The sequence below is a fragment of the Herpailurus yagouaroundi genome, unplaced genomic scaffold, assembly GCF_014898765.1.
Source record: "Herpailurus yagouaroundi ecotype Mexico unplaced genomic scaffold, PumYag 221, whole genome shotgun sequence".
Lineage (NCBI taxonomy): Eukaryota > Metazoa > Chordata > Mammalia > Carnivora > Felidae > Herpailurus > Herpailurus yagouaroundi.
Window position 1 is genome coordinate 638,655 of NW_024412452.1, and position 23,538 is coordinate 662,192.

Here is a 23,538-nt window from a genome sequence, read left to right on the forward strand (position 1 = left end):
CTGAAATCAAGAGTCAGATGTTCCCCTGACTGAGTCGCCCAGACGCCCCTATTCTGCCTTTTGTATTGTTGGTTGGCTCATGTCTTTTGTAGCATCCATAGGTTTCGTACAGTGATAGGCACCCACTGGATACTCAAAAATGCATGCTGAATTAAACTGACCAAGAACACAGCCTCTATATCACAGAAATCAGCAATCCAACATCTAAAATCTTTTAACTGGTTGAGACCCACAGTTGCCATCTGGGTAACATACAGCTTTCCATCAATAGCCTCAGTTGTGAATTAACTGCACTTCCCCTCACTGTAGTAGGATTGTATCCTGAACTGGGCTCTGGGAGGGAAATGAGGATGCTTGGCTTTCCTGAACCATGGTAACTTTTCCATACCCTCATGCTTGGGCTCTGTCAATGCACAGTAGAACCAACAATATGACAGCGGTGGGGCCTGGTAGTAGCCTGGCTTTAGCATGGCCAAGATGGAGTAGGTGAGGGCAGGTGATATTTCAGTTACAATTCAACAAGCGTTTATTGAGTATGTTATTATGTGCCAACTAGTGTGTATTATGTGCTGGCTTCAACTAATAAGAATCCATCTCTATTTGGCCTAGCCAAGAAGGTGATGTATGTGTCCAGATACCAGTAGGGAGGTATGGACAGGAGGTGAGAGGAGAAAGAACATCTTTGGCGGGGCTATGTAGGGGGACTAATCAGAGAGAGTGGTGGTTGGGAGGGCCTTGTACATGGCCAGTATTTGACTAATTAGAAAACCAATGGAGGATCACTCAAAGTGGGGAAAATATTCAAGGGGGGTTGTTTACACAATCTTCACCTCTTTCCTCTGAGTTAATAGCATGTGGCCTTAAAAGCTGGGAATTCTTAGCTCTTCATGGGATTAAAAGAATCTTTTCATTGAAATAAAATATACATACAGTAAAATGCATATGAGTGCTAACCATAAGTTTACATCTTGATGATTTTTTACACATGTACACACCCATGTAACTATGACTCTGATCAAGGTATACATTTTCATCACCCTGGTAGGTTTGGCTGACTTATATTATCAGAAAGCAGTTTTGTCTTTTCTAGAATTTCATCTAAATGGAATTGTAAGATGTTAGATATCAATACTTGGTTCCTTTTTATTGTTGAGTAACTTAATGAATGAGTAACTGTGTGAATATATTAAATTTGTCTATCCATTCTGTTGAGAGACATATGGAATGTTTTTGCTCTTTGGTTAATATGAATAAAGCTGCCAGGAACATGTCCTTTGGTGGACACATGCACTAATTTCTCTGGGATATAGCAGTAGGAATGGAGTTGCTGGGTCATTGGGTTTCTTATGTTCAGTTTTAGTAGGTGCACGTTGCCAGGCTGGACTTGGGATTGGTGTCTGAAGTGGGGGTAGGGCGGCAGCCTTGTGGGACTGAGCTCTTCACCTGTAGGGTCTGCACTAACTTCAGGTGGATAGTGTCACAATGGGTTGAATTTTAGGACACCTACCTAGTGTCCAGAGAATCACAGAACTGCTTGATTGGGAAAACCTACACATTTGGTGACCTGAAGTATTCTCTGTGTGGAGTGTTGTAGTAAAGGAGAAACCGATTTTTTCCTTTATGTGTGGTGTGAGTAGTGTAGTAAGGGTAGAGAGAAGAAACACAGAAGTGTTTTTTCTCATTTTTTTTTTAGTTTATTTTTTTTTGAGGGGGGGGGGAGGGGCAAGCCAGAGAAAGAGGGAGAGAGAATCCCAAGGAGGCTCTGCACCATCAGCACTGAGCCTGAGAAAGGGCTTGAACTCACAAGCCGTGAGATCATGACTTGAGTGGAAATCAAGAGTCAGATGCTTAACTGACTGAGCCACCCAGGTGCCCCAGAAGTGCTTTTTCTATTCCAGGGAAATGACAGGAGAAGGTGAGGAAAGGCATGGGACCTGAAGCATCTGATATTGTCTGAGGAGAGGAGGTGTTTGCCTGAGGGGAAAGAGGGTGGGAAAGCCATCTGGGGGATTGGCAAGTGTGAGGAAGAGAGCTTGGCTCCTCCTTCTAATCTAGACCAGGTGCTCCCTAAGTGTCCTCCATCTGTTTTCTCAGCACGGTGAGCAGGCATTCAGCGCATGCATGTTGAATAGGAGGTGGAGGGACGTTTGCAAGAATCCCTGAGCCGTCTGGTTTGACCCTAAGACAGTGAAAAGGCCCAAGCCCTGAGGCCTAATTGTTAAAACTGGTCTTAGGAATGAAATAAGAAAACAAAACTAGAAATGCAAGTAGGTTTAAAAAGAAATGTTGTTGGGGTACCTGAGCGGCTCAGTCAGTTGAGCATCTGACTCTTGATTTCAGCTCAAGTCATGATTCCAGAGTTGTGGGATCAAGTCCCACCTCACCTGTGGAGCCTGCTTAAGATTATTCTCTCTTGCTCTCCCTCTGCGCCTCTCCCTGGAACACCTGCTCTCTTTCTGAAAGAAAAAAGAAAAACAAATGTTGCAGTTTTATCTTAGCTTCAGGGCAAACCTCAGTCATTTTGTGATCGGACTAGTAATTGGTCCCTGAATTCTTAGATCGGAGGAAAAGGGTATAAACCAGCAATTGACTATAATCCTCCCAAGATGTCAGTATTCCCATGTGGCAAGGGACAGAAAAGAGGGGGGGGGAAGGGGGCGTGGGTGCTTCAGTGTTCTTCCACACTCCAACTCCCAGATCTGGCGCCGGGGCCATTGTGATTTCCAAGTGATCCCAGGGGACCAATCACTGCGAGAGAGGCGGGCCTCTCTCACTAGGCCTCCCTGCCAGTACTTGGCTTTTGGGGTCTGTCTTAACATTCAGGCCTCTGAATACCTAGATGTGTGTGGCAGTGTGCAGCTCAAGTGGGTTGTGGAAGGCAGGCTTACCTTATAAACTGATGCGGTGCTTAAGACTTCTGAAATGATTAAGAGACCCCCCTCCCCTATGCGCAATCTCCTTTCCCCACTTTGCCCTGGCCACATCCGATCAGCTCATTATCTGAGGGTGGAAAAGCAAAAGTGCCTTAAGTCTCCCCTTGATTTGTGACTTCTTAAATCTTCGATAGAGCAGGGCTGTCATCAGCACCCTGCAACCTCAGAATAGATTTCTCAGGGAAGGGGTGAGAAAGTCATGGGAATCTTCTGAGAGTAAGGGGGCCCCAGGAAACGGGGCTCAGGAACTGCTCTCCAGGTGAGCTCACTGGGGTCAGAGAATCTGTGGGATCCAAAGGAAGGGAGCATGTGATTTGCATCCCAGAGAGGAGGTTGGGGCCAAAGAGGCCTTAGATGTGGCTGCCGGGACAGGATTCCTAATGCCCATGAGGGGCACCTATGGAGGGAGGTCCAGAGGTGGAGGGTGCTTGGGGTGGGGGGAAGGAGGAACTCCTCAGCAACCAACCTTGTAACAGTTGCAGGTAACTTCAAATCTGCCTCCTCCATCTCCTGCCTTTTCACACCTCATCTCCCTGCTGCTTGCTCCCTCCACTCCAGCTTGTTCTTCCTCAGATCACCCAACACGCTTGCATTTGTGTTCCCCCTCCTGGAAGCACTTGTCTTATCCAGAGGCCTCCCTCGACTGACCTGTTGAAAACTGCAATGGCACTTACATGCCCTTTCCTGCCCCAGCACACTTCTCCCCCCTACCCAGCTTGCCTTTTCTCCAGGGCCCTTCTCACCAGCAGGCGTACTGTGTCACTGCTTGAAGGCAGTAGTCATTTCTTCTGGTCCCTTTTAACCTTCCAGCGGTAGACCCTAACAGGGTCAATTATGCTCAAGTAGCAAATGCTCATAAAATCTCATGAATGTTTGACACAACAGATGTCCCGAACCTTAAGTTATAGAATCTCCAAAGCACAGCTTTGGCCCCAAATTCTGGCTCCACTACTCACTGGCTGTGTGGCTTTAGCAAATCCCTAGTCTCTTTGAAACTTAGCTTCCCCATCTGTAAAATGGAGTAATAATCATACTGCCTTAATAGTTTCTGAGAACTAAAAATCCAAAAACAGTGCCTGACTCACAGCAGATATTCTGCTAAGGCCCCTCCCCACCGGGGCCTCCTAAGGTGTTTCCTTATCTACCCTCTCTACCCCCCCTACCCCCACTTACCCTCCACAGCATAGGTGTCACTGTCAGAAGTCACTTCTTTGTGCAAAATGGGCAGCAGCTCCCTCAGCCTAGGTGTTCCTGCCCTTGTCTGCTGTGGCTGCCCCATCTCACCCACTAGGAGTTTAAGTTCCTGTGGGCAGGGATCACACCTCATTGAGATTACTTGCCCTCACCCAGTGTCCAGTCCCTTATGGTCAGACAAAAATGTGGGACAAATCACTAAAGTGTCCTCATCTCCCTTTTTAGATTTCACCCCTGAAATCATCAGCTAGGGTCTTCTGTTCCAGAATGTCCTGCAGCCTCCTCATCCCCCCACCCCACCCCACTCTGGGATGGTCCCTCTCTTCCCCGTGGGTCTAGCGGGTGTGACCCTGTGGGGCTCTGCTGCCAGCCCCAGCCCTCCCTCAGCATGCCCACCCTTCCTGCTGCTGCTCAGCCCAGCACTCCCTCTAATGGCTAGCTTTTGTGGAAGGTTCCGCGCTAGGGTTGAAAGACAAAAAGCTAGGCTGTCCCCTAAGGCTCCTCTAGTTCCTGATGTTCCTGCTGTGGTTTCCCTGGATCCCGCCTTTGTTTTCCTTCCAATGCCTCCTCTTTTAAGTTCCAAGAAAGCCTCTTGGAGAGTTTGTGATCTCACCCAATTTCCAACATTCCAGATTTAGTCTCTTACCCCTTCTCTTCTCAGACTTTAAATCACTGTCCTCTCTCTGGGTGTGAATCAGAATCGTGAAGAGGCCAGGGAGACAGGGGGACGGTAAAAGCTTATCAAAAATCCTGCTCCCCTGAGAAAGCATTTCCCCAGCTTCCAGAAAGGACAAGGTGAGGTTAGTTTTTACATGGATTGCATTATAAGCACGAGCTAAGCAGCTAACAATAACGCACAAAATCCCCTGAAGAAGGTAAAGTCAAAATTTTAAATGGTCCCTTCAAACCGGCCCGTTCTGCGACCCCCTCCCGCTCTGCGGCAGCAACTCCTGTGCGTGGGGCTGTGCTGCAGCGACACTGCCCACGAAATTCCCAACCAAGACTCAGACCACGCCAGCCATGCCACGAGGTGTGTTTTATTTTCATTAATCATACAAATAATTTGCTATAATATCCCAGGGCAAACCGGAGAATTTGGCAGTCCGATTGGAGGGGGTCCCCTCTGAGACCCACAGGCCGGTGGCGTCGGCACGGAGTGCCCGGGTTCACAGTGCAGCTTGTCGCTCGTGTCCATCTTGCAGGTGGCTCTTCCTCCACGACTAGGGTGTCTCGAAGATGACGGGGGTGGGGAATCCTTTAGGCTCTTAGGAAATTTCGCTCCGCTTCTCCTGCTCAATGGCTGTGGAGAGCAGGAAGCGGCACTGGCGGAGGAGGACACCTTGCAACCCCCCAGCCGAGGCACCCACGAGGTTTGGGGATTAAGAAAGAAGCTTGGGGCTGGGGAGACGTGCACTTCGTAGAACAGAAAGGGGGCCGGGGCCGCCGGGCCCGGCGCCTTGGCCAGGTGGGGGTGGGGCTGGGTTCGCGGGAAGGGCGGGGTGGGGGTGGGGGGACCGGGCTGGGGGCCCGCGGACCCGGAGGCGGGGGTGCACTCACTCTCTTTGGTCGGCAGGGTGTTCTTCTCCTGCGTCTCCGTTTTCTTCAGCTTGGCCTTATCGAAGCTGGCGATTTCCCCCATGTCTGGCTTGTCTGCCATTTTCTTAAAGCGATCCTAGTGGGGAAAGCAAGGCGGTTGGCCTGCGGTCGGGGCCAGCGTCCCCTCCGCCTCTCCGCCGACGCCTCTCGACGTGGCACTCGGCCGGGGCGTTCCCGGCAGCCCCAGGCCGAGGATCTGGGCGCGGCCCGCACCCCCCTCCTAGCCCCAGGGCGTGGTCCGCCGGACGGGCGTCCCGTCGGGGAAGGGCGCCTGTGGCGGCCGCGGCGCGCGGGCCAGGTGCACCCACTTCGACCCCACCCGGATGGGGCCCCCGCCCAGGGCAGCGCTCACCGTGGAGTTCCGCCTCGAGCCCGGCGACTGGTGCTCCCACTCGCGTTGCTGCAGCAAGAGACAAAAGAGCGGCGCCCGCCCCTCGCCTTATATATGCCGCGCCCCGCCCCGCCCCTCACCCGCCGCAGCGGGGGCGGTGCTGATAGGCGAGGGGCGGGGGCAGCGCGGGCGGCTCGCTTCCCCGCCGCGCCCTCAGCCCAGGCTGCCTTGGGGGCTGGGCGCGGCACTTCCTGCTCCGGGGCCCCAGCGCCCCGCGCCCCCAGCCCGCGGTGACCCCGCGGTGAAAGCTGTCGGTGCTGCCGGGACGGGTGCTGGGCCCTTGCTTTCCGTTCGGGGCTGCGCTCCCCTCCCCAGGAATCTGCTGCTCCCTTCCAAAATAAGGGGCGTGGGGGCCGGCGGGGGGAGGAGTGTGTGGTTGTGTGTGTGGTTGTGTGTGTAGTATGTAGTTGTAGGTGTGGATGTGCAGCGTTGCACGCTGGCTCTGCAGTCATCCCGGCTCGCAGGAGATCCCCCCCGCCCCGTCCCTGTGCAGTTCCCACGTCTCATGCCTTTGCCCTCCTCCCCCCTCCCCCAACCTCCCCTCTTCTTCTCCTTGGGGAGGCTCAACCCTTGCATAGACTCGCCCTAAAAGAATCTGAGCCGAGGGTTCCTAGAGATGAAGAGACGGGGGAAACAGGTTTCCACTGCTCTTTGCTCGGATTGGGGGCCGGTTGCCCTCTCGTCGTCGTCTGCGTTCCCTGAGCTGGGAGGCTCTCGCGGGAGTGGTGGCGGGTGTTCCTTAAAGGCTTGTAAGCATTGTCTGAAGGGCGGTGGTGAGAGCAGGCAGTCCGAGAGGGCTCTCTATTCTTTCTCACACCAGGGCTCCAAGAACACTGTGTCCAAGGGTGTGGTTTTCCTCCTTGAAGATAACCTTGGAGATACCCTACAAACGTTCTTATTTTCCATATTAACCCATTATAGGAGGGGTATAATGCGATTGTTCAAATCTTTCTTAGAAAAGTTGTTATTTTCAGTGGTATTATCTAAAGATGTTTAGGTAGTAAGTTCCATAAATTAACAACACGGGGGCGGGGGGTGGGGGGAAGCTGGTTGTTGTCTTATTTGTGCAGAACTTTCCTTTTTCAAGTGCCAAGGAGTATTAGCAAGCTCTGTTAAAGTGGGATTTGGTGGAAACATCTAAATTCTGTCCACGTCTTCCCTATTTTCTCTGCTTTTCTTGCATTCCCTCAGTGTGTTTGGAAGAGATGGAAGAGCATTTAGGCTTATGAATTTGATATCCCAACCCCCTTGTGTGGCCTTGGGCAAGTCTTTCCTACTCCTCCATTTCTTCATCTGGAAAACAGCTTTAGCATAAAGCCTAAGTGAGCTAATAGAACAGGCATCAAGTGGAAGCCTAATAGGGCAGCCCCGTGAGACTGCCACACTCATACTTCCTTAGTGTATCAGTCATCTAGCTCTAGAGTATGCTGTGTAACAAACTACCCCAAAACCCAGTGCCTTAAAATATTAATCATTTATTTTTGCTTGTTCATCTACAGGTCAGTCAGCTGCTGCTGGTTTGGACCAGGCTGGGCTTGGTTGCAGGTTGCCAGCTGAATCTAGGTCTGCAGGACCAGGAACTAGCTGGTGCTTATTCTTCTCAAGGTGATGGCAGAGCAGCAAGAGGGTTGTAGCACTAGAGAGTGTAGAAGTGAAGAAGTGCGTGTAAAAGCATATCATGTTACCTCATGTCTGTGAACATCACATTGGCCAAAACCACTGTTAATGGAGTGGAGAATTATATTCTGCCTTTGGTGGGGGAGGGAGGGGCATGGACATTTCCTGAATAAAAATCCAACTTCGTGGTCAGGGTAGGCAAACAACTGTAGCAAATGGCCCCTATAGTGGCTTAAAGCAATAAGAATTTATATTGCACTCATGTGGCAACACTATACGTTGATGTTTCTGGTCAGGCAGCTTACCTCCATGTAGTGACTCAGGTACTCAGGCTTCTTCTCTCTTGTCACTCTGCCCTCCTCCAGGTCCTGGGAGTTTACTCCTTGCATCCGGGAGATAGGAAAAGAGGAAACAAATACAAGACTGCACTGGAGTTTTTATGGACCAGTCTCAGAGGTAGTCGCCATCATTTCTGCCCTCATCTCATTGGCAGGACTTAGTCACATGGTCTTACCTAACCGCAAGAGAGGCTGAGAAATGTAGTCAAGCTGTGCACCCAGGAGAAAAAGAAGGCAGGTTTGGGCAGACCTGGAGCATACACTATTAAAGGATCTGCCAAACTTGAGCGTGAAAAAATGCAGACATCCTGAGACATCAACTCTTCATTGGGTCTCACTGGCACTTGATTCCTTTTCAGATGCAATGGCAAGCATTATTTAGGTGTTATCTTATGGGACCCCACCTTTGGTCTGAGCATTTGTCCCAGTTTGGACCCAGGGTGAACTCCAATTCCAATTTTTATTTTCAAAACAAAGGGATCTATTCCGTCTAGATACAGCTATAACACATGTTTCAAACACATCAAGCGCACAGGATACCTAAACAAAGGAGCCTACAGGGACTTGCGGATATTCTTTATTCTCAGCTCTGTGGCCCATCTCTAAGAAAATGGGTATCCTCTGTCATTTGTTGCTTAAGAACACTCGTCAAATCTATTAGTTTCATTCAATCCCATGGGTAGTGTTTTTATTTTAATTTTTTAATTTGTATTAAAACTTTTTAAGTTTATTTATTTTGAGAGAGACAAAGAGAGCAAGCAAGGGAGGGGCAGAGAGAGAGAGAGAGAGAGGGAGAGACAGAATCCCAAGCAGGCTCCACACTGTCAGCGTGGAGCCTGACACAGGGCTTGGACTCACAAACCGTGCAATCATGACCTGAGCTGAGACCAAGAGTCAGATGTTTAACCGACTGAGCCACCCAGAGGCCCCACTCCCACCATTTCTTGAGAATAGATTGTCCTTTATGACTTTCTTCTAGCGAGTGAAATGTAGCAGGGGTTATGCTTTTTAACTTCTATGGCTAAGACATAAAAGTCCATGGAGATATAAAAGGCCCGACTCTCTCTCAGGATACCTCTGCACTCTGAGAAAACCAAGCACCTACAAGGAAAGGCTGCTTGTAGGCATTCCAGCTACAGCCCCAGCTGAGGTCTGAGCCATCAGCTAGCATCAACCACTAAACAGGCAAACAGATGAGCCTTGAAGCTTTAAATTACCCCAGCTATTGCTGAGTGGAACAAACACAAGTTGTCCCTGGCCAGATTATTACAGTTTCGTGAGCAAAATAAATGTGTAGTTGTTTTAAATCACTGAGTTTCAGGATGTTTTGTTATGCAGCAGCACCGTGAGATGGAAAAATCATAACTTAGTGGTGTCAGGGTCTCAGGTCCCATTCGGGGATTTTTCCTAAGTATCTTCTGCAATACTCACACATATACTTAGTTGTCATTTATCAAATATCCATGAAGTTTCTAGCAGTGTTCTCTGGATGTGGAAGATACAAAGATGATGAGACTCTTGAGTTACAAGTCTAGTGTAGTAAATGAATCGCTCTAAGTCAATCAACAAGCTCATGCTCATGCCTTGCATTTACTTATGACTTGGGTGTCATTTATGTCTGACAACATTTCAGCCTGCTGCTTGGAACAGATTGTGTACTGTTAACAGATGGTATTGAGAGAGCCGAACCACTCAACTCCAATTACATTTCCATTTTCTTTGTTGAGAAGGATGCTTTGGAAAATGTCGAGCTAATAAGAGGGAGCTAATGGAGTCTTGATGACTGTCAACTGCGGGGTGAGGAGGTGGGGAAGGCAGTGGAGAGAAGCCTTTGGAGATTTGCTGTGGGGCAACATTCCTCAGGCCTGTTCAATTTGACAATTTTTTTTTTTAATTCGGGCTTTGAATGGGGATATAGATAGAATGCTGATCATATTAGGAAGGATGTAACTCTGTAAACACTAAGGCAAGGGACACCTGGGTGGCTCAGTCGGTTGATTTCTGCTCAGGTCATGTTCTGGTGGTTCACGAGTTCGAGCCCCACAGCGGTCTCTATGCTGACAACTCAGAGCCTGGAGCCTGCTTTGGATTCTGTGTCTCCCTCTCTTTCTGCCCTCTCCCCCACTCATCCTCTCCCCTTCCACACCCCTCTCTCAAAAATAAATGATCATTAAAACAAAACAAAACAAAACACTAAGGCAAGCTGGATCCAGTGGAGATATAGACAAAATAAGATGAGATTAGACCTGATAGGGGCAGATGCGGGGCCTGCTTGGTCTGACCACAAACCCTACAAATACGGACAGACATGATTAATATGATTACCTCTCAAAAGAAGGTGAATTTTGTGGCTGTGTGAATAAGAAGAAAGAGTTCAGTCCAGGTTTCCCTTGACCGCAAGGAAGACATTCACTTCTGCCTCAGGGCCTTTGCCCTTGTTGGGATCCTCATGTGAGATGCTGTTTTTACTCTAAATATTCACACTGTGCACCTTATTTCACCTAGAACGTTGTTTAAGTGTCCCCCTCTCAGAGAACTTTCCTTGACCATCCATATAGAGTAATACCCCTGACATTCTCTAGACCTTTACCTTGTTTCATCTTTCTTCATAGAATCCATCTCTACCAAATGTGTTATATATTCACTTATTTGTTTGTTGTCTCTCCCCCATAGTAGGAAATTGAAGACCTCATCTATCTGGTTTACTACTGCATCCCCAGCACCAAATGCAATGCCCTGACACCTTAAGTGCTCAATCAGTGTTCTTTGAACAATACATAAAATTCTTTTTTAAAAAAAATTTTTTTTGGGGCGCCTGGGTGGCTCAGTCGGTTAAGCGGCCGACTTCGGCTCAGGTCACGATCTCGCGGTCCGTGAGTTCGAGCCCCGCGTTGGGCTCTGTGCTGACAGCTCAGAGCCTGGAGCCTGTTTCAGATTCTGTGTCTCCCTCTCTCTGACCCTCCCCTGTTCATGCTCTGTCTCTCCCTGTCTCAAAAATAAATAAAAACGTTAAAAAAATTAAAAAATAAAATAAAAAAAAATTTTTTTTAACGTTTATTCATTTTTGAGAGAGACGGGAGACAGAGTGTGAGCAGGGGAGGGGCAGAGAGAGAGAGAGAGAGAGAGAGAGAGGGAGACACAGAATCTGAAGCAGGCTCCAGGCTCTGAGCTGTCAGCATAGAACCCGATGGATGGCTGGAACTCACAAACTGTGAGATCATGACCAGAGCCGAAGTCGGACGCTTAACCGACTGAGCCACCCAGGCGCCCCAATGAACAATACATAAAATTCTTAATCAAGATGAAATAAGCTATTCTGAGTGAGAAGATGAGTTCCCTGTCATTGGAGGCATTCAATGAGAAGTGAATAGCCAAGTATGTGGACTATAATAGAGATGGTTCAGACCTTGGGCTGGAGTAGGCCCGCAGTCAAGCAAATCTACTTCTCCCTACATGACCTTTCTGGTCCTTTTCTTGCTGTTATTTCAGTTGTGAAACATCCTCCTTTTGGGTACCAGTTTTGCCAGCCTGGAGAATAGCTGCACGAGTCTCGCACAAAGGAGGTATGGGAAGCAAGGAAATCAGGAGGTGATCTCTGTATTTTCCGTGCCATCAAAAGGCTGTTTCTCTTTGTAGGTCACGGAATTTAAGGGCCTGTCTGAGATAAAATTGTGAAGAATGTAAAGCGGGCCTTTGAGGTTCAGCTCTGTAGATTGTTCTGCTCTGTAGATGTGTGGATGAACCCCTAAATAAAGCTTGGCAGCTGCTCAGCTCACCCAGGTGGCTAACAGCCAGAGTGCGAGTGCCAATAGTATGGCTCCGGTTTTCATTTCTGGTGCTAGAATAGCAGTGATGATGGCAACTAACATTATTGAGTGGCTGTCGTGTTCCAAGCCTTGTGCTAAGGACTTTTACAGGTATCATCTCACTTAATCCTGTTTTGATCATTTCTGCTTTACAGCAGAGGATCTTTGACTTGGGCAAGGTCACACAGCAGGTAATTAGTGTTGTTGAAATTTGAACCCAGGTCTGGCTGATTCCGAACCCTGAGCTCTTACCCATGGCGCTTTTTTTTTTAAATCTCTCTTTTTTTTTTTAACGTTTATTTATTTTTGAGACAGAGAGAGACAGAACATGAATGGGGGAAGGTCAGAGAGAGAGGGAGACACAGAATCGGAAGCAGGCTCCAGGCTCTGAGCCGTCAGCCCAGAGCCCGACGCGGGGCTCGAACTCATGGAGCGCGAGATCATGACCTGAGCCGAAGTCGGCTGCTTAACTGACTGAGCCACCCAGGCGCCCCTTACCCATGGCACTTTTGCCTTGATCTTGCAGCGGTGTTTGCAAACCAGCAGTCTGGATCCAGCTGGCATATGTATTTTGTTTGGCCGCATTAAATTTCATGTGGGAAGATTTCCACTTTAAGATGTAGATCTTCTCATGGCAGCATTGTGATTAACAGCTGCACCCTTGAAATGGGGCATGTTGTCTTCACTTTACTGATTCTCTACCAGTCCCTAATGTCTTCCCTGCATGGAGACCAGTGTCAGTTGTCGTTTATCCTATCTGTACAGGTGTTTTGCTCCCAGTGGAGAAATATTTCTTGTTCCCAGGCCTCTCTCTATGGAAGTCAGCTTTTAAGATGGTCCCCAGTGATCCTGCCTTTTGTTCCCACCCTTATAAAGTCCTCTCCTCTATTGTACCAGGATGGGTCTGTGTGACCAATGTTACACGGCAGAGGAGATAGTTAAGTTATGAGTTAGACGGAAGTTGAGTTATAAAAGACTATAATTTCCATTTTGGTGCCTGGCTTTCTCTTTCTTTCTCTTGGGTCTCTCGTTCTGGGGGAAGCCAGCTGCCATGTTGTGAGCAGTTCTACCGAGAGGACCACAAAGTGAGGGAGCGCCAGTCTGTGGCCGACAGCCAGTGAGGAGCTGAGGCGATCAGCAAGCGAGTTTGGAAGCAAGTCCTCCGGCCCCAGGTGAGTCTTCAGATGGCTGCAGCTCTGGGTGACAATTTGACTGTAACTTTCTGGGACACCCTGAGCCAGAACCTCCCAGCCAAGCCATTCCCAGAAACTGTGAGATAGTAAGTGTTTGCTGTTTTATGCTGCCAGGGTTAGGAATAATTTGTTAGTCAGCAAGAGACAAACTCATTCACTATCAAAAGTGGGGAGAACAGATAGATCAAGAGTACCATGTAGTTAAAAAAATTAAGAAAGAGCTTATTTGTCTGTGGAAGTAAAGAATATTTATATCACTAGGAAGCCTGCCGTAGTAAGAACTATGGTATATGGGGAGGATGAGACAGTCTTCATGAGCCAGGCCGATTTTACTTCCTCACGTGCTCTACCTGGCCCCTTTAGGTCTTTAAGTCTTCCAAGCTTGCCATAAAGCAACGGTTTTCAAATTGTTTTTGACCTTGATGATTGACTCCCTCCCCAAGAAGTGCATTAAGTACATTTCACACCGTGATATGGTATTCACATGAGCGCACACAAATGAAACAGAAGTTCTCTAGAACAATATTCACTTTCACTATGAGTGATATATTCTAAGCTTCTCTGTTGTATTCATTTTCATTTTTTAAAGCATTTTCATTTGGAAATAATTATAGACTCGTGGAAAGTTGCAAAGATGGTACAACTGAGGTCCCCTGTGTACTCCATGGTAACATCGTGGATGACTATAGTGCAGCATCAAAACCAGGCAACTGACAATGGTGCAATCTGCAGACCTTTCTAGATTTCACCAGTTTATTATGTGCAGTGTGTGTGTGTATTTCTCTGCAATTTTATCACATGTACAGAATTGTACAACCACTACAATCCAGATACAGACGTATTCCAACACCACAAAGGGAAATCCCTTGTGCTACACCTTTATAGGGTCACCTGCCCCCACTCTTCCCCGACTCATAGCCCCTGGCAAACACAATCTATCCTCTGTCTCTAAAATTTTGTCTTTTGAAATTGGCTTTTCTCACTGAGCACGAGGCCCTTGGGATCCATTCAAGTTGTGGAGTGTACCACTAGTTCAGTCCTTATTATTTCTGAGTGGTATTCCGTGGCATGAATGTACCCCTTACTGAAGGCCATTTGACTGTTTGCAGTTTTCAGCTATTAAAAATAACACTGCTGTGAACATTTGTGTACATTTTTTGGTGCGTGTGGACATAAGTTTTCATTTCTCTTGGATAATGTCTAGGGAAGTGTTTGCTGGGTCATAGGGTAAGTGCATTTTAGTTTTGTAAGAAATTGCTCAGGCGCCTGCATGGCTCAGTCAGTTGAGCATCTGACTCTTGATTTCAGGTCAGGTCACGATCCCAGGGTTGTGGAATCAAGTCCCGTGTTGGGCTCTGCGCTGAGGATGAAGCCTGCTTGGAATTCTCTCTCTGTGTCCCTCTGCCCCTCTTCCTCAGCCCCTCTCCCCTGCTCTCTCTTTCTAAGGAAAGAAAGAAAGAAAGAAAGAAAGAAAGAAAGAAAGAAAGAAAGAAAGAAAGAAAGAAAGAAGGAAGGAAGGAAGGAAGGAAGGAAGGAAGGAAGGAAGAAAAAGAAATAGCCAAGAAATTTTCAGAGTGGTGGTATCATTTTATATTCCCACTAGCAATTTATAGGAAATTCAGTTTCTTAGCATTCTTACCAGTATTTGGTATTGCCACTATTTTTAATTTTAGCTGTTCTAATAGGCATGGAGTTATTTCATCAAGGTTTTTTTCTTTTTAAGTTTTATTTATTTAAGCAATCTCTGCACCCAACATGGGGCTCAAACTCATGACCCCAAGATCAAGAGTCGCATGTTCTTCTGATTGAGCCAGCCAGGTGCCCCTCATCAAGGTTTTAATTTGCATTTCCCTAATGGCCACTGGTGTCGAACTATTCCTTTTTATTTTATTATTTCGTTAAAAATATGATTGTGACCTACTAACTTGATTTTATCATCCACTAACTGGTTGTGTCCAGCAGTTCAAACTCTGCTGTAGGGGGATGATTTCAATCAGTGGCTTAGCGTCCATTATTCTCAAATCATCTCTTTAACTTCTAAATTCTCCTTTAGAGAGAATTTAAGGAGAATTTAGAACATCTCCTTCTCAGATGTTCCTGAAATTTTATGTTTAACCTAGATGTCTTCTGGTGTCTGAAAAAGATCTAGATAAGAATGATTCCAACTCCTGTCTGATGCTTTCCCATGGTTTCTCTGAATTTTCTTATGGTTATTTCTGGTCTCTGAATTTTTGTGTCTCCGCAGTGATCCCATCCAAACAGGGCCAGCCCTTGGCTTTCATTTCTTTCTTCAAAGCAACTGTAAAAATAAGGCTGGTCTGTGCAGCACAATTTTTACCAAAGGGATGTGGGTGAAGGAGAGGGACGAACCTATATTTTTAATGGTATATATATATATTTTAATATATATTTAATATATATATTATATATAATATATATTATATATTATATATAATACATAATATACATATATTATATATTATATATTATTATATATAATATATTATATATTATTATATATATTATATATTACATATATATATATGAGACAGAGGGAGACACAGAATCTAAAGCAGGCTCCAGGCTCTGAGCTGTCAACACAGGGCCCGACGCAGAGCTTGGACCCCTGAACCGCAGGATCATGACCTGAGCCAAAGTGAGATGCTCAACCAACTGAGCCACCTAGGCACCCCTTTGTTGATATGTTCTGAATCCTGAAAGCCCTTTTGGTACATTGGGGTCTTTTTCTAGTTAGCTGGTAACTCACACTGTCTATCTCCTCATTTCCATTTTCTGATTCCCTCCTTCTTCTTTATTCTTTCCATTGAGAAATACCAAAGTCCCTTCTTTCTTCCCAGTGGAACAGTGTACTTGTTCTTTGCTACCCTGGTTCTTGCTGGTTCTTTCTACTCCATGCAACTGATGGAAATATTTCCCCAAAGATAGTTCCTTCCTCAGTGGGATTTTGGTGTTAGTTATTAAGATAATACCACTTGTGTCTTTTGGCAGGATAATCTATCCTCTGCGTTTTTCTTTCTTTTAAATGCTAAAGAAGTTTTTTTTTTCTTTTTTCTTTTCCCTCCCTGCTTGGTATAGATCTCAGTGGAAAGCCTTGAGGTCCTGGATTTTGCCTGCCACCGATCTGTGCGTGAAGTTTGCTCTGTGCACCAGTGCTTGCTAATGTGTTCAATCCTTTATTGTCTACACCTTTTGTCTTAGTCATGAGGGCTGACATGACAGAATACTATAGACTGAGTAGCTTATAAACAATAGAAATTTATCTCTCACTATTCTGGAGGTGGGACAGTCCTAGCTACTGGCAGGTTCAGTGTCTAGTCAGGATGTGTTTCCTGGTTCCTAAACGGCCATCTTATCACTGTGTCCTCACCTAGTAGAAGGGGAAAGGCAACTCTCTGGGGTTTCTTTTATATGGACATGAATCCCATTCATGAGGGCCCCACCTTCGTGACCTGATCACCTCCCAAAGGCCCACCTCCTAATACCATCATCTTGGAGATGAGGACCCAAACATTCAGCCTATGGCACCAGTGTTCCATGTTGATAAAACTCTTCGAAGAGTCACTCTGATGCAAGAAAAGTATACCTAAGAACAAATGAGGCTTTGTTCCTTAGGTTGTGAATTTTTCGTCTCTAGGGCGTGGTATTAGATAATGAGGAGTTATGGGTCACACATGGGGTTAGGAAATGATGAATAGAAGGATTACAGAGAAAATAAGAACATGTATTCTTATTTCTCCATTAAGTCCATCGAGATTTGTCTGAGTATCTGTGCTGAGTATCTGTGATATAGAGACGAGTAAGCTGTGGTTCCTGTCCTAAGGATCATACAGTCTAGTGGACGACACGGATTTGAAAGAAACCTAAAATGTTGGTGGAATCAAATAGAGCCAGTGTAAGAGTAACGACTGCGGACGCCATGGAGCAGGGATCGGCCGTCCCTGTCAAGCGCTGTCGGATTTCCTAGCCAACAGAAATTGTGACTCTCATACCTGGATGTCGTTTTAAACCACTGAGTTTTGGGGGATGATTTGTTATGTAGAGTAAACTGGGGCACACGGTGAAAATCTCTCTCCCCCCTCCAAGCCCCAAATCTCCCATTTCCTTCCTTGGGAGCAATCTCTGCTACTGGTCTTTTGTGCACTCTTTCAGAGATGCTGGCATTACATATGTGCACACAGATATTCTTTTATTTTCACAAAAGATAATGTATTATCACACGGGATGTTGATTTGGGGGTTACAAATGAATTTTAACAAGTAAGTGAATTCTCCAATAGGGAATCCATGAGAAATGAAGATTGGCTGTTTTCATAAAAGGTATCAGTTAATTTTAAAATGTTAAGATGTTCATATATATTTTAAACGATATTTTCTCTTAAAATATTATCCAGTATTCGAAAGTGAGGTACAAATAATTATTAATGAATTTCAAAATTGTAAGCCAGCATTATTTTTTATTTAATTTAATTTAATTTAATTTAATTTAATTTAATTTTAATTTTATTTTATTTTAAGTAGGCTCCATGCCCAATGTGGGGCTTGAACTCATGACCCTGAGATCAAGAGTTGGATGCTCTACTGACTGAACAAGACAGGTGCCCCAAACCAGCATTATTTAAAAATAAAATATTTAATTAAACTATTGGCTATGCAGTTAAATGTGATGAATAAATTTTATAAAATTTAAAGTGTCTTCAATGTCTATCTTGCGAACAATATAGAGAATCTGTATATTGCTTCATATATGTTATCTACGTATGTACAGGTATAAGAATAATATGAGCTATTTACTAATTGTGAAATATTTCTCAGCTGCCATACAATGCACTTGTTGGGAACACTGTGCTAATTTGTGAGTAATTCCTGTAGCTACCAGAATTTCGGTGCTAGCTTTTGGAGCCACAGACTGGAACAGGAAAAGGAGTGAGAAAATGGGCGCTTGGTACTACTGGAAATCCTGGTTTTATAAGAATCTGTGAGAGAAAAGGTTTGAGTGACAGAAGCGCTGAGGTAAGTGGTTCTGTCTCCCCAGTCATCCCTAAACTCAGAAGCATCTCATCACTGGTGCTGGCAGCAACACAGCCTAGAAACTTCTCTGGCGTTGAGGTATAGTCACCCTTTGCCTCCAGAATACAGAGGAAGCCCGTGCCCAGGTCTGCATGGTGTTCGTGTGTGCAGGGGGGGTCGTCTAGAGTGCCAGCCCCTCTTGCCTGGGTGTATGGAAGGGACACCTATAAGCAATGCTGCAAATGAATTCAAACAAAATCTGTGCAAGTGTCTGTGTGGGATAAATTCTGACTGTTTCTTTGTAGTTTTTGACCAATTTTCATTCATTTCTGACTTCTTTTTAGTTTGCATAATTTCCAGAAAACTGGCCCCTTCTTGCATACTACAGTTTTTATCTTCCTCCTTCAAGAATATGCAAAATTGCCATTTCCTTTCTGGTTAATTTGCTCATTTCAGAATTCATATTCTTTTTCTGTCTCCTTTATGCCATGTGTTGCTCTTTGGCTTGGAGCCAGATTACTAAGCTTCCCCCAATCAAGCCTTATAAAGAGACAATTACAAGCTCACTGGGGAAGGAGCAATCATTTATAACCGGCAAGTAGAAAGAAAGGTTTAACTTCCTGTCACTGCACCTCTGGAAAGGATGGTGGCGGATGTGTGCTTTCATGCAAACCCCCTCTTCTCTAATGAAAGTGAAGACATTTTTCTGAAGCACCTCACATGGCACATAGGGTCAGGAGACCTGGGTCCAAGCACTGGCACCATTCCCTACCAGCCCTGGGCCTTTGGACAGTCACATGGCTTCTCTGAACTTCAATTTCCTTGTCTAAGAAATGGAGATAGTAATTGAGCTGTCACGAGGATCTGTGAGATCAAGTAGCTGAAAGCATTTTGTAGGTGAGATGTATTGTGTGCAGGGGAGTGGTTCAACTACTTTGGTTTCTTTTTATAATTTCCCTGCACCATGCTAATTACCTCTCTGTAGTATTTTCTGAGCTAGTTCTATTGTTATCATGCCATGCTCCCCAATAAATGCTCCTGAGCTGAATACTAATGCTTCAAAAAGGGTTTCTGGAAATGTTGAAGGACAGGATCATCTTGAAGGGATGGTGATAACGGATGGAGGAAAATGCCAGTTCTGAAATTAGGATCAGATGATGTCTGGAACTGATTGGAAAATGTTTGTCAGGAAGTTAGGGGAGGTTCCCACAGATGAAAGTTGGGACTGGGACTTCCCCACTCTATTGGCTGCCATAACAAAATGCCGCATACCACGGACTGGGTGGCTTAAACAACAGAAATTTATTTTCTCGCAGTTCCAGACCTGGGCAAATTCAAGACATGGGCAGGTTTGCTTTCTTCTCTCTCCTTGGCTTGCAGATGGCCACTTTCTCACTGTCTCCTTACATGGTGCATGCACATCCTGTCTCTCAGTGTGGTCATATTTCCTCTTCTTAAAGGGACACCAGTCAGACTGGAATAGGTCTCCACCCTAAAAGCCTGATTTTAACGTAATCATCTCTTTAAAGGCCGTTTCTCCAAATACAACTATATTCTGAGGTATGGGGGTTGGTGACATATGAAACTTGAGGAGACACAATTCAGCCCATAACGCTCATCAACATTTAACTGACACGTCAGTACAGGTGCTGAGTTTAGCCCATTGCGTTCTTTTCCCCAAAGCATGTACCAATACTTTTAACCAGTCGAGTGAACCAGGGAACTTTCAGCTGGGAGTCCGAGTTGCACTTGACATGGCTCGTTCATTCATGTGCTCATGTGTTTATTTAACAAGCATCTCCTGGGTGCCTGTCAGGTGCTGAGTGCCAAGCCAGGTGCCAGGGATTCCAGGGCATCCTGACACCTGACCGTGAACTGTTTATGGTCTGTAAGGGGAAATAGACACATGAATAAATAGATGTGATGCTGTATGATGGGTATAACAGGACAAGTCTACACCACATTCAGTGGTGGGATAGGGTGATCCACATGGCTGTGGACATTTGAGCTGAGTGTGTAATGCCATGAAGAATAATAGCTGACATTCATGGGATCTTTATCTTGACTGTGTGGTGGGCTAGGTGCTATATGCTTTACTTGGGCTATCTCAACAATAGTAATTTCAACCACAACTACAACCGGGTTGTTGAGCCATTATAACCCCGGGAGCAAGCATTATTGCCTTCATTTTACTGACGAGGAAACGAAGGCCTGGGGACCTTGTTATGGACTGAATGTTTGTGTCCCTGAAAAATACATATATGAGAGCCCTAACTCCCAGTGTGATGGTATTAGGAGGTGGGGCCTTTAGGAGGTAATTAGGTTTAGATGATGTCATTGGGGGGGGGGGGGGGAGACGGTCATGATGGGATTAGCACTCTTATAAAATGAGGAAGAGAGAGGAGGGCTGTCTCACTTCCTCTCCACATGTGCCATGAGGAAAGGCCATGTGAGTGCACAGTGAGAAGGTGCTCCAAGCCTGGTCTACAAACCAGGAAGAGGGCCCTCACCAAAAGCTGAAACTGCTGGCACCTTGATCTCGGATTTTCCAGCCTCTAGGATTGTGAGAAACAAATGTCTGTGGTTTAAACCACCCAGTCAGTGGTGCTTTATTGTAGCCGCCCAAGCTGATGAAGACAGAACTAAAGGAACTTGCTCAAGGTCTTATGGTCCTAAGTGGCAGAGATGGGGTTAGAGGCTACGTTGGTATAAATCTCAGCAGAAGCAAGGCAGGGAGGAACAAGGAAGAAGCAAAGAGGGACAATAGGGGGTGTCCTGCCTTAGCCCCTCTGTGCCTCTGCATCCTCATCTGTAAAATGGGACGACAACAATAGTACACACGTCTTAGGAATGCAAAGTGCTTAGAAGAGCACCCGGCACGTAGCGAAGGCCAGGCATGTGTTTGCTCTTATCACATTGTTGATGGATTTCACAGATGCAGGGAGGTTAGTTAGGAGATTGTTACTATGATCCAGGTAAGAGATAATGAGGGTCGGAGTCAGAGTGGCAGTGGGGAGAAGAAGCTGAAAAATTTGAGAGTTAATCACCATAGACAATAAGCAGTTGGTGGATATGATGATATGATGTAGTGGGTGACAGAGAGAGGTCTCCAGCTGGCTTGGGTGACATTGTGACATTGGCAGAAATAACTAACACTATGTGCTAGGCTCTGTGCTAAATGTTCCTCCCTATGTATCCAGAACCTCACCCAGTTTGATTATTTTTTCATAACATGTATCAAACCACCGGGCATATGTGTGTGTGTGTGTGTGTGTGTGTGTGTGTGTGTGTGTGTGTGTGTATATATATATAGTTTACAGTATGTACTATATATTTATGTAGTATAATAAATAGCTGGACACTGTAGCCTAGCCAAGATGACACATCAAAAAAGTCATCACAGAGACCTACCAGCTTGGCTTTAGAGAGCACACAGTCCTTATGACTTGCTCACAGAGTTTAAGGCGTCCAGGAATCTCCCTTGAATCCCAGGACAAATATAGAAGTTTTCTGAGAGGTTGGCTGATAAGTTTGCAGGGGTGAGGGTGTCACCACAGTACGGGTGAACTGGCCCTATGAAGAGGATCCCAGGGAAGGCTGCCCAAGCCAGAGATGTAAGGAAAGTGGAAGTCAGATCTTACTTAATCTGCAAAGTCAGGAAGATCAGCCAAAAAACAGACCCTGAGTTACACCAGCAGCCGGTGCTTCATGGGCAGGGCCAGGTTAGCTTCTGGGTCTGGGATCTCCTTGGGAGAGAAGGAAAGAGAACGAACCCCCAAAGACTAAGAGTTTCTCCCAGAGGGGTTGCATGAGGCCCTGGGAGATGTTGAGCAGGAAGAGACCGAGTTCCCTTTAATGTGCTGGAGTGGGATCCCAAGTACTTCCAGAGAAATAGAGAAGGCTGTACCCCTGCCCCCATGGGGGTTGTATATTCCCTGGACACATACAATGGAGAAGTCTGTCCCATTTTTTGGTCTTTCTTCTGTCCAAGTGTCTGTACGTTTTTTGTGAATGGACCATGGCAACCATCACAGCCTCAATATGGTGACCCTTGGGTGACGGTGTTAACTGTGCTCTTTAGATTGCACGTCACTGGGACTTCCTTAAAGGAAGGGGGGTGTTTTGGGTTGCGTTTCCAGGGAAGCAGACTCTGAGCTGATTTCACGTGCAGGATATTTATTAAGGAATGCCCTAGGATGAACTCCTATGGAGGGGGGAGGAAGGAAGTGAGATGCGCAGAGCGAGAATTCAAGCTTGGACAGCCTCAGTAACCCCAACACCCTAGGGGGCCTCTGGAACTAGAGTTGTTCCAAGATGGACTGAGATGGCCTTCAGAAGGTCGAGGTGGTTCTCTGAGCCTGAGACAATACTGAAGGCCTGGCACCTGTCTGTCGACAGTGCCCTAGCCAGCTGGGGCAGTAAGGAGGATGTGGGCAGTGCCTCTCAGTGTCCATCACAGGGGATTTAGAGTAAGAATACCTTTGGGCTGGAAGTCGACTACTGCCAGCAGCCCTCAGGAAGTCTGAGTTTCTGCTCCACTCCCCGCACCCCCCACCCCTGACTTTTATGACACACTTGCTTCCCTCTTATCTACTGTCTGCTTCTAGCCTGCTCTCTCCTGGGCACCACCTGTACCACCCTTAGCATGTTCTTCTGATGAAGTTCTGGAAGAGTTACTCACGTTGACCTAGGACTGTAATTCCCAAACTCTTCCCTGGAACGCTGGTTCTGGAAATGTTATTGTGTCTTTCAAAAGCTGGGTGATACCTATGTGCAGGTTCATTGTCCTCCCTTCTTTTGTGTATGTTAAAAAGAAAAAGACACCTCCTTAATAGAAAATGTAAATGAGCCTATCTCCTTAAAGAAAATGTTAGCTGGTAATGAGAGGAGGAGGTACAAGGAAGTGGGTGAAAGTCTGGATTCTGAAGTTAGAATGTGTGAGTTTGAATCCAGCCCCTAGTGCACGTATGACCTCAGCAAGTGACTTAGCCTCCCTGGGCTGAGCTCTGATTTCCCAGCAAGTGCCGTGAGCAGGCTGGCCCCTGATAGTTGGGGGCGTTGAGGGTCTGGCATATCCATGGCAGTTATTTTACGGGAAAATATCAAGCATGAAGCCCAACATGTATTTTTCTTTTTTAAGGAAAGTTTTTATTTAAATTCCAGTGAGTTAACATACAGTGTAATATTAGTTTTGGGTGTACAGCATAGTGATTCGATGCTTCCGCACATCTCACGGTGCTCATCACAAGTGCGCTCCTTAATTCCCATCACTCATTTCTCCCATCTCCAGCCCCCTTTGGTAACCATCCGTTTGTTCTTGAAGTCTGCTTCTTGATTGCCACTCTCTCTTTTTTCCCTTTGCTCATTTGTTTTGTTTCTTAAACTCCACATATGAGTGAAATCATATGGTATTTGTCTTTCTCTGACTGATTTTGTGTAGCAT

General features: G+C 46.1%; 2 protein-coding genes across 3 annotated transcripts in view; one reads left to right on the forward strand and one right to left on the reverse strand.

The window, feature by feature from the left end:
* Positions 1-5,144: 5,144 nt before the first annotated feature.
* On the reverse strand, positions 5,145-6,210 carry TMSB10 (thymosin beta 10). Its single transcript, XM_040458368.1, has 3 exons — positions 6,076-6,210; positions 5,685-5,799; positions 5,145-5,427 (listed from the first exon to the last, which is right to left on the reverse strand). Exons 2-3 carry the CDS (start codon positions 5,782-5,784, stop codon positions 5,393-5,395), a joined length of 135 nt encoding a protein of 44 aa, XP_040314302.1. The 5' UTR covers positions 5,785-5,799; positions 6,076-6,210; the 3' UTR covers positions 5,145-5,392.
* Positions 6,211-6,289: 79 nt separating this feature from the next.
* TRABD2A (TraB domain containing 2A) overlaps positions 6,290-23,538 on the forward strand; it is an 82,459-nt gene continuing 65,210 nt past the window's right edge. Inside the window, exons 1-5 of one of the 2 annotated variants that reach the window (XM_040458362.1) lie at positions 6,290-6,863; positions 7,614-7,719; positions 8,097-8,187; positions 12,918-13,047; positions 17,958-18,098. The gene's annotated coding sequence lies outside the window, so the exon portion shown is untranslated. The remainder of the gene's footprint in view (positions 6,864-7,613; positions 7,720-8,096; positions 8,188-12,917; positions 13,048-17,957; positions 18,099-23,538) is intronic. The other variant, XM_040458363.1, reaches the window with a different exon arrangement.

What these genes read in the sequence shown, in the direction of transcription:
- TMSB10 (XM_040458368.1), bottom strand. Translation starts at nt 5,784, where the DNA reads ATGGCAGACAAGCCAGACATGGGGGAAATCGCCAGCTTCGATAAGGCC. An exon ending in CACCCTGCCGACCAAAGAGA is followed by an intron (nt 5,428 to 5,684) that starts GTGAGTGCACCC and finishes TGCTCTCCACAG; the next exon opens with CCATTGAGCAGGAGAAGCGG.